Genomic DNA, 14,972 nt, shown 5'->3' with positions numbered 1-14,972 from the left:
CATCCAGATGTTTCTGTGAGAGTCTCTGCCTTCACCACCACATCCAGATGTGCGTTCCAGATTGCAGGCACCCTCTGAGTCACAAACCATTCTTCTGGTTTCCTCTAAATCACCTAAACCTTATTTCCTATGGTCTTAGACATCTCTATCATCTGGTAAAGTTTCTATTCATGCCTCTCATATTTCTGTGTAACTCTACCAAATAGCCCCTAAGTTTTATCCAGTCCAAACTAATCCTCTCAAATCTCTCTTCCTAACTGAAATGTTCGACCCCTGGTGAGTCTCCTCTGCCCACTCCCAGTGCAATCCATATCCATATCCTCATTGTTGATGAACAGAACTGCTCCCAGCATTTCAGCTGCGTCCTAATCAAGACCTCTTTGCGCCTTATATCCTGGCTAATGAAGGCAAGCATCCCACGTGCCTCCTTTATTACGTTAACCATCTGTGCTCCCATCTTCAGGCATCTTTGGCCTTAATAATGGAAAATTATTTGCATTTATATCTTGTCTGCACAATCTGAGGACATTCCAAAGTACCTTGCAGCGATCTCATTTGGTGTTGCCTAATGAAGGTCTGCTCACCCTTTGCTCCCAGGGGTGGAGATGAAGAGTGCCACTTAGTTATTATGTCAGTTCCAAAGACTTGGGGACATGTGTGTAAATAGTTTGGGGGCTGAGAAGTAAAAGGAAGAGAGAAACCAGGAACAGAGAAAATTGAAGATGAGTATTTTACATACCAATCTGAAATTCTAACAAAAATAGAAACTTATTTTGAGCAGAAGAAAGCACAAAAAGCATTTTAGGAGTACTTTTGTTAAACTTGTTATATTTAAGAAGGAGACTAATGATGTAAACGTAGGCATTAATCCTAATGAGGCAGATGCTACCACAACATTTAAGAAACATTTAACATGGGATAGGATAAATGTAGAGGGCGGTCATGGTGGCGCAGCGGTAGAGTTGCTGCCTTGCAACAAAATGCGGAGCCAGAGACCCGGGTTCGATCCTGACTATGGGTGCTGTCTGTATGGAGTTTGTATGTCCTCCCCGTGATCTGCGTGGGTTTTCTCCTAGATCTTCGGCTTCCTCCCACACTCCAAAGACGTGCAGGTTTGTAGGTTAATTGGCTTGATAAAAATGTAAAATTGTGTAAGTTGGCGATATGCAGAGTACTGCCCTGCCGACTACAACATTCAGAAGGTTCAGAAGGTAGAGGGATATGGGATAAATGTAGAGGGATATGGGACAAATGCAGGCAGGTGGGTCTAGTGCAGATGGGGCACATTGGTCGGGGTGGACAAATTGGGGCAAAGGACCTGTTTCCATGCTGTATGACATCCTGATGAGGAATCTTGTTAAAGCCTGAAATAGTTTCAGGCCTCTAAACAGTGGAAAACAAATGAAGTAATTGGTTTAAGAGCAAGCTGAAAGGAGGGAAACACAAAGTACTGGAGGAACCCAGCAGGTCAGGCAGCATCTGCTGAGGGAATGGACAGACATTTCTGGTCGTGACCTAAGCCAACAGCACAAAGTGCAACTTGAGCACATTCTGCGCAGCAGGCTGCAAGTGAGCATTAAGTAACCTTGGTGAATGTACTCTTTACAACAGGGTGGATCTGATCTGATCGTTAGCAACTCTGGTCACAGAAAAGAAAAGTCCAAAAAATGCTTTTTGTTTGGAAGAAAAAAGAGATCAACAAATACATTCAAGGAGGAGCAGGTACGATTGGGAACAAGTGCTAAAGTAGTTGTGATCATACATTTGCATTGAAGGATAATGTAAGATTTGTTGATGGGGTGAGATTGAATAGGATGGAAGTAGTCTCAGACTCTGGTTTTAGTCGCTGGACTGCATAGACTGCGATTTGGGCTTGTTTGACAATTTCTTGCATCAGCTGATGCTTGCTACAGTATCTATAATGAGAGCAATTCCTGCCAGAAATAGAATTGGAATTTGTTGGGCTTGATTTGACTTGTCAATTACAATCAGTTTTATTTTTGGTTACTTTAAGTGCTTGACCTGATTAACTCAACATGATGAATGAATCCTGCAATTGCAGTTTCACACAGCAAGTCACACTTGCTCATCAACTGATGGCACCAATACCTTTCATTACTCCCCATTCATAATCACTTATTTTCGCTCATTTAGACCCATACTTGCCAAAATGTATTCAATTGGCCGCCTGCCTGCTGTCTTTATTTAAATAATTATGGATAAAGTCTAACAGTGTGGTCCTAGTTTTGCAATGGTTGTATTTTGGTTTATAGTACAATAGTTTGAATATTTTGAGTTCTCTATGGGGGGGAAAAAAGGTTAAATGTTCATTCCAACCAAGGGCATTGTCTGGGATTTGAAACTGTTTCTAAATCACCATTCTTTTTCTAGCAGCCAGTGAGAAGAAACGGGTTTGGCGTGAGCCCCTACCAGTTGACTGAGCTGAGCCGTGAGGAATCGGGAGACTCGGTGCTGATTCCCCCCACATCATTGCCAGCTGTGTTTACCGCCATGGGAGATACCGAATATTCTCACAACAGTGATGGAAGCCACGAAACTGGAGATTCGGGCAGGTATTCGCATGATTCCAGGGAGGAGATGGAAATGCTGCACCTTTCTTCTGTCACGTGTGATCCACCTGCCTTCTTGGGATCGTCTGTCCAGGGGGAAACTGCCAGCATTCCTGTCCAGCCTACCTCCGGGGAAGATCAACGTGTGTTGGTTGTTTCTCATTCCACTACCTCTGACCTACTGGCGTTGCCTCGACCAAGCCACATGTCTTCAAAACCAACAAGTGAAAACATCAACAACCAATTTCCAATTTAAGCAACCAGATCCAGTTTCACAATAATTTATCTGTACAATGGACAAATGTGCAGTAAGCCAAAGAACACTCTGGAAAGAAAGTCTGGGTCATTTTTTTTTTTAGTCACTCCAGGTTCTTACACACTTGGTTTATGAATGTTACATATTTTTTATTTTAACCGCCATGAATGTCTATGTCAAAAAAATGTGAAAAGGACCATTACATTTCTTTTGATTTTAATTTGAAAGGTATATCATTGGAGCAGAAATATTGTTTCAGGTTTTCTGCTGAAAAAAATCTACCTCAATTTTACCTAATGATAAACCCCAGTATTTAACAGGATTTGACTCCATTACCTAATAGTTGATACTTCCTTACAGAGATGTGTTGTTATGATTAAAAAAATGTTTGTTGGTGTTGTTCTGCTGTGATGTAGGGGTTGCAAGGACGTTGCCATGAGAGTGTTTGACTAAAGATCTGTTTACATGAGCAAGTGAGATTCTGAAATGGGGCCATATACACAGTGCCTTTGAGCTGAAGTTGTCTTGATTATATTGTTAATATAAAATAAGATATCCAGTCAAGTTATTGGAAGGTTTTGAATTCATAATTTCAATCCATGAAATGTTAAATGACTTTACACAGCTGCTACATTTACACTGTGCATTTACATGAAGCTGTTGAGGGAAATTTGTAGAGCTGGTTTGATTAGAGAAACAAAGCAATGCTTTGGATTGAATGAGATGCCTGTTGAAGTTTTGTGCCTCATTGATGTTCTTATTGAGCTTGTCCATAATGTTAATTTTGAAAGATATCCAAACTCTGCGCTATAGGCAGAGTGAATGTATTCCCATTGAATCTGAAGCTGAAAAGCTATGAGTACATCCAGTTTCATTGACTATCTGTTGGGAGGCACAGCAGACTAATTGAAGCAGGCCAGGGTTAACTGAAATGATTACCTAGATGCTTCCTGTTCTAGAAACTGGAAAATACAATGCAGATGCAGAAATTAGGGAAAACATGCCTCCTGCGTTGACCCCTATCACAGCCTTGTGCTGCGCCGGTTGAGTTCTGATTTCATGCATTCTAACAGATGCTTCGGCAACTATGTGACTGGTCCATTTCAAACAAGATTTGTATCCAGTGGGATGGTGCTTGAGCATTCTGGTTTGCTGCGTTCACTTTTTCTCAAAGGGAAATCTTGTGGAGTGTATAGTGAGTTTATTATCTGTAAGTGCAGGACACCGAGAAAGTTCAACTTGATGAGAATGTTCAAACTGAAGATGAAGTAAACTTTGTAGGAAGGAACTGCAGATGCTGGTTTAAATCAAAGGTAGACACAAAATGCTGGAGTGACTCAGCAGGACAGGCAGCATCTCTGGAGAGAAGGAATGGGTGATGTTTCGGGTGGAGACCCTTCTTCAGACTCGGGTTCTCGACCCAAAATGTCACCCATTCCTTCTCTCCAGAGATGCTGCCTGTCCTGCTGAGTTACTCCAGCATTTTGTGTCTACCTATGAATTAAACTTTACCTAAAGTTAAATATTCCAAGTGAATTTCCAGTGCCACTTGGTGACATGTTCAAATTAGTAAGTGGACTCTTATAATTTTTTTTCCCTGCAGCTTTGAAGTGTGTGGTATTGGCTAGCCTTAACCAAAAAACCTTCACTAAAAATCCACACCTATCACGGTAAACTAAATACATTTAATTATAGGCAGTTCCATGTCAATAAATTCTTCAATGTCATCTTTTAAATTAATTAACAGTACTTTTTATTTTTTTTTAAACGATTTGACATAAAACCCCTCTAACACACCCTCACCCACTTCCCACCCCCCCCCCCCCCCCCCAAACTCATCAAATGCCTTCATTTAACAAACTACAAAATGAAAAATTATGTAATGTCACACTTAATTGATTTAATTAAATTGAGTCCTGGAATAAAAAGGTCCTGCAGAGTTTTAAGCCTGATTAAACTATTCAAGGAATTCATGTATAAAATAATAGGAATATAATTTTTTTTATCGAGTTGAAAGGGATGTAGAGTTACTTTAAAATAATATAACTTTGTGCTTGGATATTCAATAACTGTATCTCCACCACAATTTCTATAAACCTTCTGATTATAAAACAACTTCAGCTTAACGGTATTAAATGAAAGAACTCCTTCAGAGTTCCAATCCAAAGAGCACCATTTGGTGCCTCATTTGTATTTGTTTTTAGAATTGCTTGCATTACAAAATGGAGCTTCATGATACCAAAAATGTTGAGGGAATAGAAGCTGCTACTCTCATGTGCTCTAGCCTTGCACCTCCTGTTTGATACTACCTCTTTATAAAACCTATTTTAGTGTTATTCTTTATCTAACCTCAGGGATCAAATATTTGTTACATTTGAACTGCCGCACACAAGTGTGTGGTGTACTGACAGGGTATCTTGTTTGAATTATTGCTTTTAAAATAGTTACTGTGTAGCTTTTAAGAGTTAGAACAGATCACTAGAATTGTGTGCCAGTAAATGTTCACACCTCTGCGATGCCGATATATCAAAACTACTTTAAAATAAGCTTACCAAAGAAAATGTACATAACTTTTTACTAGGATTTTTTGGGCCATTTAAATGTTGAATTTCTTAATTTTATAATAGTTTCTAATCAATCAGAAGTAGTGACTTGTATGTGTCTCGAATTGGAATTGATTTTCTAATACCATATTACACTAGAATAATTGGAAACCTAATTTAGAAAATGAGCAATATTGACGTGATAACGCCCAAATGCTATTAAAACCCAATCTCTAACTGGAAACAAATTGAATTGTAGTAAATAGATATTCAATGATTTATTGTCCAAAAATAGTTAAGCCAATTCTTTGTATTATCCAAATCCCAAAGATCTTATTGTTTGAATGATGTTCTAATATCGGCTCAATGAAAGATCCTTAATACTAACTACTGAGTACGACTTCTGGTTAGCTGCACTCTGCTCTTTATAGTGTAGATCAGTTTTATAGTCAGTTTAGCACTTGTCTTTCAGATTAGTGTCATCCCATTGTGTTGTTGGTAAAGGCGGTATACAAAGGTAAATGATAAGCAACTATATCCAAAGATTTAATGTTGACGGGGCACTGTATCTATGTAGTATCTGAATTCCAGGTCTAAACTGTGTCACTTTTCATAAAACCTGCAGTAGAATCGATGAATGAAATGTAGAGAATTCTCTTGTACAACAAGATGTAATTTTGTAAAAGTACTTTCTTCTCCAAATTGCAATAATTGTTTCATATTATTAATTATAAGAGGATTCTCTTCATCCAACTAATCATAAAACGTCAATCGTTATTTGCTATTTTTAAATGGGCAAATTACCTCTTTTTGTGATTAACATAAATTCTAATATTTTTGAAATATCAGATTTTTCTACACAAACATAAGTTAAAATACTCCAGTTGCCTGTGTGTTCCCTTTAAGAATTCAGTTGAATTGCTATCATGTGATTGCCTGAGCCCTTCTCCAAAGAAAACTGCATATTTTTGTGGCTCACAGTTACATGGTTTGCATTACTTTCCTAACAATTAAATATAACGCCACAACAGCTCTGGAGTATGTGGGGGGAAAAGGGACTTGTAATAGCTTTAAATAATGTAATCAATATTGAGCAATAAAAGTGTTCAGTCTCATGCCTTGACAAATTTCAGGGAGCAGAGGAGCACAACTAAAGATTTTTAAAAACCAATAAATTCAGTATTAATATTTTGTTTTCAAATACAGCTAGATCAGCCGTCCGTGAAAACCAAAGATTTATTTTTTGTTCACCTTTGTATATCAACAATAGGAGTTTAGTTCTTAGCTCCTGGAATGTGTCTTTTAAATGTTGTTTTAATGACTTGCTTATTTTGATGCAGCTACAAATGATGATGGTTAACACTCCAAATCAAAATTGGCATCTTACTGCTGGACAGCAGTCATTTTGAAATACTGTACACCATGTCATAGAATAATAATCATTATGGACTTTTCTTAATGTTTGTTTAAAACACTGTTTATTGTCCAATCTCCTCATTCCCACAGTATTGAGGTAGCAGTTGCTGAGGTTCAATTATGGTGACACTTTGTGTAACTGTTACTCTCCTGCTGTGCATCTTCCTACTCTGGGCAGTCTGGTGTTCAATTTAAGCTATTGAAAAGTTTGAAAATGTGTGTTCATAAAGCCAAATTTTACAGAGTTGCACCCACTTAGAGCACCTTGTGCTGTGGGGAGCATCAGTAATAATTTAAATTTTCTTTTGACAAAGGCAACTGTAAAATAATGAACACCACCCCGTCCCCTCCCTGTTCACCTTGTAACTGTCCAGCTTTGTGTACTAGCTGGCTAAGACACACTCCCCGTCCAGGACATGAATCGGGTGAATAATGGAAATCCAGATATTTAAAATCTGTTTGATATCATTATCACTTCCGTATTACCCTGCAACAAAAAACAGTGAAAATATGTCTTTATAAAATACCTTCTGCCATGTAATGTACAGTATTTCAAGCATGGGAACTGTTGTAGATTCAACAGCATTTTTTCCACACTTTTCAATTCTGCTTCGGATATGATGTAGGTTGAACTGGTGTTTACACCACATCATTAGATAGTACAGCAAGATATTTATGAAGGACCTCACTTGCCATTGCTAAGGAAACTCGTCATTGATTTCCAGCAAATCAAATTTTGTAATTACATTCATTAAAGTGGCTACATTTTAAAATTTATTAGGAGGGCCCATTATTGGTGCCTGATAACATCAATGCATTTGGAAATGTAAGCACAGTTTTGGATGGTAGTCTGCCTTTTAAGACCAGTAAAAGCAAAGTCTGGAAAATATGCTGGCCAATTGATGAGATTTTGCTGCCGGTTTTGAGATTGGAGATGTTAATTAAAATATAACTAAAACTACTGCCTCGTTTTTAAGTTAAGTATTTGTTGATGCACATTAATCTGGAATTATGTGTTAAACTGTCTGAAATTGTATTTTCATTTTAATTATGTTTAAAATTTGTGTGGCTGGTGTAACGGGTATCTACGTGACATTTGCTGCTTGCACCTTGGTGGTACTGAAGTATGTCACGTGACCACTCATTATAACAGTTAGGAAGGGTGGGAGAAAAGTCATTGTAAACTGCTTTTATTTGGTTACTGTGTTTTATTCATTTGTGATGAGAATGATTAATGTGTTAGTTTTTTTTGATTTAGAGCATATTGATAAGATGTGAACTAAAGGGAAGAAGTGGAGGGTGCAGTCCAATATATCTCAGGTGTTCTGAGCCTTCTATCTTCAATTGCCAATGATCTTGTAAAGGCAGTGTTTGTGATCCCGGCTCTGGACAGTGAATCTGCATTATATCAAATTTTATTTGTCTCAGGGGATCAGCTTCACTTTCTGTCCAGTGCTGCAGGAGAATAAACGTTTGCCTTGATTTGTGAATGTACCTCATTTATGTCTTTAACTACTTTTACTGAGAAACTGTGTGTTCCTATTTTATAACAGCATTACAGTGAATGCTGCCGAGAGCTCAGGTGCCTGATCTGTAATTTTGCTGACTCATGCCAAAAATATAACTAGTCTAAAAAGCCAAAATGTTTTAAAACTGTTGTAAAATAGTCTGCATTTTGAATGATTGCACAGTTTAAATAAAGTTTTCCATAAAATGCAGTATCGTGGCACATTTAATGGATGGGGGAAACATCTTCATGATGATTCCTTAAAGATATTTAAACTCCTTTTGGATGTGATTCGTTCTGCTTGTGTCTGTATCTCCAGATGAGTGTTAAAAAAAAAAAAAAAAAAAAAAAAAAAGTTTTAAAATGAAATACTACTGCCTGTTTTTCCCAGGTGAAGTTCTGGAGCAGTCAGGATTTTGGCCTCAGGACAGGCTCCACCTGGCAAAATGGAAGAACTTTAAACTCGCAAAGCCAACAAGGTGGAATAATAATGGTTCCAAAATAAACACAGGGAGAGAAAAGAGAGTGTGCCGCAGGTAAAGGGAAAATTGAACGACGAGAAATGGTTCAGCCAGAAAATATAAATAAGATGTGTGAATGAAACGTTTCAGAAACAGGGCAGGTTAGTTTGTGTGGTCCAAATAAGTAATCTTACTATAAACACATAAACTTTAATGGTCAAATGAACTGAAAGCATCAATTCAACATGAAAAGTATGACTTGGCAGATGCAAAACAGAAAGTAGGAAGTACCATAAGGGTTTGTATAAGCACTCATATAAGACGTATCAAAATAAAAACAACCTGAATCATTGTATTAGAACGAAGGTTGTAGTCAGGAGTGATGTGGGTCCCTTAAGCTCAGTGATGTTGTAAGTGAATGTAAAGAAATGGACAGTAGAGGATGAGGGTTTGCATTGTCCATTACATCAACCTCTGATTGGGATTCCCTTTCAATAAGTTGGAAGGTCTGCCTAAGTGATTTTTTTTAATCGTCCATTTCAGTTAAATGTAAACCTATGGGTTCTTATCAGCTTGGACTTAACTTTCACATTAAGTTGTGGTTTATTATGTTCCATTAACATACTTAGCAATTTCACTGGGTGGTCTAAGAAGCTCAGAATCTGTACTTCTGACCTTCCCTGACACAGGGCTTCTTGCTGTGTTCCACATCATTCAACAATTCTTTCTTCCATCTGAGTGCATTCTAATCTTTATTTTTAAAGACAACCAGATTCCCCAATATAATTCCAATCTGAGCTAAAATCACACACATTGGTTTAATGGATATTACTCTAAATGAATGAATGCATTCAGCAGCAAATGAATTGTACTTACACTTAATTGTTCATCACACTTATTGACAGACTTTCATTTATTATAAATCTTTTTCCTCATCGTGTTGGAAGGAGGATCTATTGTCTCCCTGGTCAGTCCAAGCAACAGCCCATCTCTTTAACTACTCGTTTTGAAGAAGAGCCTTGGTTAAACATCTCAACATTGTCCTCGATCACATACAGAACACAAAATGATAGAACGAATGATAGGTTAGGGCAGAATAATCTCCAATAACAGATACCACACTTGTGATAGTCACCTTTCAGGGCCTTGAGAATGGTTTGACCATAAATGAGACATAACATCATTCAAAATTCACTTACATTTGAGTGGCTGTTGTTTTCTTTCATGTTTATTAAACTTCTATTGTGTAAATTACCAATTTTGCACGCTTTGGGTTCTGTCGGTGAGTGCAGTATTGGCTGGGAAGGGCAAGGTATCCACTGTTTCCCAGTGTAGGTGCCCATGGAGTGATATCAGAGTCTTTATTCCTGTGGAGTAGGCTATCCATAGTTTCCCAGTGCACGTGATGCCAAACTGTTTGGTCTATTGTCTGTTGGTAATGGCGAGCACTGAAAATGGTGTTGCAAAATTCAGGCCGATATAATAGCATCATGCAGTTTCATTTTGGATCTGGACCTTTACGCAAGATACAAAGAAATGAAAATATTAGTGGCCGTCACTGCTTCTTGCAATCACATATGCACAGAATATTTCTGGTGTGCCCTGTTTCTATGGCTTGAACACTAATTCATTCACAAAAGCTGAACCAATCTTTTTGGCAAATTGCCTTCATTCATTTTTAATCTTCTGCCTCGGGCACACTTACACTATTTTTGTTGGCTGTGGAGAGTGAAACCTTATACTTGTCATCAAATAACTGGAAATGCTGGGGATACTAATCATGTCAGGCAGCACTTGAGGAGGTGCAAACAGTTAATGCATCAACAAGATGATCTTCCATGAGTTTTGAAAGGTCACAATTAATGTTTCAGGTTATCAGCATTAATGTTGTTTCCTACTTTGCAGATACTGCCTGATCTCCAGCATCTGCAGATTGCTTCTTGCTTTTAAATTTACTAATAATTTACTTTTTTTAATAGCTAGACCAGGACCACCTCCATGTATCTAACTGGGGCTAACACCATGGGCAAAGGTATGAGACCTCCCAATATGTGATGCCCTATTTCTCTTCCCGCTAACCCTCTACTGCCAGTTCTATATTTGCATTTCCACCCTTTTGATTCATAGTCCGGAGAGGAGTGCCTCTGGTAAATATATCTATGTTCCACTATCACTAACAGGTCACCCCCTCAGCCTCTTTCAGTCCCAGAAAAAAAGCCCAGCTCATCCAATCTCTCCCATGTCTAAAATCTTCCAATCCGGTTGTCATCCTGATGAATCTCCAGCGCTATCACATTATTCCCATTGCGTGGCGATCAGAACTGCATGCTGTACTCCATATAGTCTAACTAGCGTTTTGTAAAGTTGCACCTTGGTGTTCCAACTCTTATATTCTATGCCTTGATCTATGAAGGCAAGCATGCCATATGTCATCTTCATTATCTTATTTATGTTGTCACAAAACAGCAAAGATCCCAACACTAATCACTGTAGTCCATCACAAGTCACATATTTCCAATCCTTCTATCACTACCTGTTTCCTGTTACCAAGCCCATTTTGGATCCAATTAGCTAGCTCGCCTTGAATCACATGTAAATAACTGTGCTCCCCCTCCAAGCTTTCCAATACCCAAATGAGAACAGGACCCCTCCCAATGTGCAGTTCTGAACCCTACTCCCTCCATCTATCACTCTGACCTAGCTCACCCATTTTGGGCCCCTAACCCCTGACCCTTCACCTGTGACCTAACTTCCCCTCGAGGACTCTGCAATTGCATTTTCATGAGCAAAGCCTATTTTATAGAGGGGAGATTCACAAACATTTTTGCTGAACAGTACTCCACCTCCAACATTACATTCTCCACATTAACTAGAAGCATTAAGTAGAAACGTATCATTTTATACTTTGCCTTCCCTAACATTATCATAGGTACAATCGCTGCTCCATTCTTTAACTCGTCTCCCACCCCCAACCCAGACTCACAATGGAAATTATAGAGCACCACTTTGACCTCGTATACTATAGAATTTTAGAAAAGGTTAGCAGACGTTAGCAGGTCAAGCAGTTGAAGGATGGGTGGTGGGAGGCCCCTGATCAGATTGAAAATGTGGCGGTTAACACTAAGAGAGGGGGGGGGGGGGGGGGGGGGGGGGGTGTCTGGAGGGAGAGCCATCACAAGGTATAAATTTAATTGGGAGAACATCCCCAGGGCAAGTCCCCAGTTCCAGACTTTTCAGCTTGTGATCTGTTCGGGGGGTAATTAACAGGTCAGATGAGCAGGCAGGAAGAGCGCAGACTTTATCATGAATGCAGTCAGTCCCTTTCCTCTTTAACGTCATAAGCATGTTACTTGATGGAACATCCAGGTCAATCCTTCTCGCCAAATGCTATACAATAGCTCCTGCAGAATGCTGTAAATGGTGCCAGTAAAAACCACTGTTGTTTGAATTAGAACTTAAATGGAAGAAATTAATAAAAGTTGGTGGGGGGGGGGGGGGGGAAGGAAGGAACAAACAGGTCGGCAGAGTTAGATGAGGGTGAATAAAAGTCAAAGTAAACTAAGCAGATAATTAGTGTTGACAGGTCAGGCATGGAGACGGCTGCTCATTGTGCAGTGCAGATTCCTTCAAACAAAACAAGGACGAGAGCAGGAGCGTTGCACCACATATGTGCCTGTCACGCTGGGGCAGTAATTTAACGTGGGGAGAGTTTGAATGGGGACAAGGCTGTGACTTCTTTCAGCCAAGCACTGGAAATTCCCTCCCTGTGGAAGATAAGTCCGCTCTTGTTGGATCACCAGTTCAGTTCGAAGTTTGCATTGTGTTGCTGGGATAATTCCAGTAGGTTATTGGGTTTTTCATCTGAATGTTTTCAGTTGCTGCACTGGCCCAGCTTGTTGCCATTTGTGTGTTTCTGATGTTTCTGTTTGGAGCCAGCTGAACAAGAATTCCATCCTCACACATTTGCTTTATAAGTCTGCATTGTGTGAGAGGACAGGGGGACATGGTAACTCATTGAGCTGGGATAATAATTTTCTGATTGGCTAATAATGATTTCCATAACAATAAGCCGAGGTCCTGCTGTGATAGGTCATTGCCATGGAAGCCAATTGGGAAACGCATGAATGAATGCACACGTGTACTCATCAGCATCTTATTCAGCTCCTTTATATGGGGGATTTATTCCATTTAAGTGAGTTACCAACTGTATTTAGCTTCATTTTAAAACAAAATGATTTATGTAAAGACAGAAGGATTTCATACAGTAGTAAAATGCCTGAGACTCGGCTTGTACTCGCTAGAATTTAGAAGATTGAGGGAGGATCTTATAGAAACTTACAAAATTCTTAAGGGGTTGGACAGGCTGGATGCAGGAAGATTGTTCCCGATGTTGGGGAAGTCCAGAACAAGGGGTCACAGTTTAAGGATAAGGGGGAAATCTTTTAGGACCGAGATGAGGAAAACATTTTTCACACAGGGAGTGGTGAATCTCTGGAATTCTCTGCCACAGAAGGTAGTTGAGGCCAGTTCATTGGCTATATTTAAGAGGGAGTTAGATGTGGCCCTTGTGGCTAAAGGGATCAGGGGGTATGGAGAGAAGGCAGGTACAGGATACTGAGTTGGATGATCAGCCATGATCATATTGAATGGCGGTGCAGGCTCGAAGGGCCGAATGGCCTACTCCTGCACCTATTTTCTATGTTTCTATGACTTGTTGCAACCATGAGGGAATGCTGTCGACACTGTCCACATTGTGACACAGTAAGCAACCTTGCCTGCCTCTTTCTTCATTTCATTAAGCATAAGGCCTTCACCGTGTGCAGCAGCTGGAAGTCAGCCTGGGTTCAACCATTTGCTGCCTTGAAAGAGACACAATGTGAAACGGTCCCATCCCTCAGCTACACTGCCTAAAACAACACCGTCATCAGTTTATTTCTGTATCTGCTAACGCACCATTTCTACTGAGCCCTCTCCATCTCTAGACTATCTGGAAATACTCAGTAATTTACTTTTACTAAACGCTGGGAAGTTTGAAGCCATTAGCCTTGTACTCTGATACTTTTTCCATTCCCTTGCCACTGTCTCCTCCTTGCCCCATGATGTTTACATAGAAATATAGAACATAGAAAAGGGTGCAGGAGGTGGCCACTCGGCCCTTCGAGCCAGCACCACCATTCATTGTGATCATGGCTGATCGTCCCCAATCAATAACCCGTGCCTGCCTTCTCCCCATATCCCTTGATTCCATAGTTTTCATGTAGTCTGTCAATTTACTAACATTTTTCACTGCACTGCCAACTGAATTGATGATGTAGATGACAAACAACAGTGGACCCAGCACCAGCTGCTTCCAAACTCCACTGGGCTCAGGTCTCCAATCGAAAAAACAACTCTCCACAATTATTCTTTGACCACTTCAATTTTGAATCCAACTGGCTGGCTCATCATGGATTGATTCCATGTGATCTAACCTTCCATCTATCCTACCATGGGAGAGCTTGTGAAAGGCCTTGCCAAATTTCATATCGATTACATCTATTGCCCTTCTCTAATCTTTTTTGCCTGGGTGGTCAACAAAACAAAGTTTTTTCACTATTTTGATGCACATGACAATAGCAATAAACCAAAACAAGGTGTTGGAGTGAGCAGAGATTTACTGGTAAGAAATTTAATTTAACATGGGTTGAATAACTTTTTTAAATGCTGCTGACCATATATCATAACATATTGGGTCTGTGCTCTTTTAGTAAAGCCTCTGAAGTCTGGGCAGAGAGTAATTACAGGCTAACCCAGACTTAACGTGTGTAAAGTTTCTTAAAATATTATGATGCGCATGACTCCTACAAAACTAAAGACAGCATGTTTCTGCTGCTGCTGCTGTTGTACTCTGCGGGCTTTGGTTCCATGACAAGTACTATTAGAGCCACTCTGCTACGCAGACAATAACTTTAACATGAATGCGTAGTTGTATCTCGAATAAGATGAATGTGAATCGCTAAGGGTTCTCATTTTCCACCCTGGATTACATCTATTTTCAGAGGAAACGGTCCTGAGAGCTAAAGGTAAGAGATTTCACACATCTGTACAATAAGAAACTGGGTGTGGGTTGGCTGGAATGAAGGATGTCTCGTATCAAAGAAGGAATAATTGTGCCTGGACATCTTCACCATTGACAAATCCCAACTTTCTACCATTTCCACCAGATCACCAAGAATGGGA

General features: G+C 39.6%; 1 protein-coding gene across 2 annotated transcripts in view; it reads left to right on the top strand.

Annotated features, from left to right (window-relative positions):
• The window catches only part of prtg (protogenin), a 107,766-nt gene extending 103,773 nt beyond the window's left edge, over nucleotides 1-3,993 (top strand). Inside the window, exons 19-20 of one of the 2 annotated variants that reach the window (XM_033050177.1) lie at nucleotides 1,612-1,722; nucleotides 2,395-3,993. In XM_033050177.1, coding sequence (XP_032906068.1) covers nucleotides 1,612-1,722; nucleotides 2,395-2,826 — 543 coding nt within the window. In that variant the 3' untranslated portion in view covers nucleotides 2,827-3,993. Of the gene's footprint in view, nucleotides 1-1,611; nucleotides 1,723-2,391 lie in introns of both variants that reach the window. The other variant, XM_033050176.1, reaches the window with a different exon arrangement.
• The last annotated feature ends 10,979 nt before the right edge of the window (nucleotides 3,994-14,972 follow it).

The sequence above is a fragment of the Amblyraja radiata genome, chromosome 34, assembly GCF_010909765.2.
Source record: "Amblyraja radiata isolate CabotCenter1 chromosome 34, sAmbRad1.1.pri, whole genome shotgun sequence".
NCBI classification, from domain to species: Eukaryota; Metazoa; Chordata; class Chondrichthyes; order Rajiformes; family Rajidae; genus Amblyraja; species Amblyraja radiata.
The sequence above is the reverse complement of the archived record's forward strand: the minus strand, read 5'-3'. Positions and strand labels throughout refer to the sequence as shown.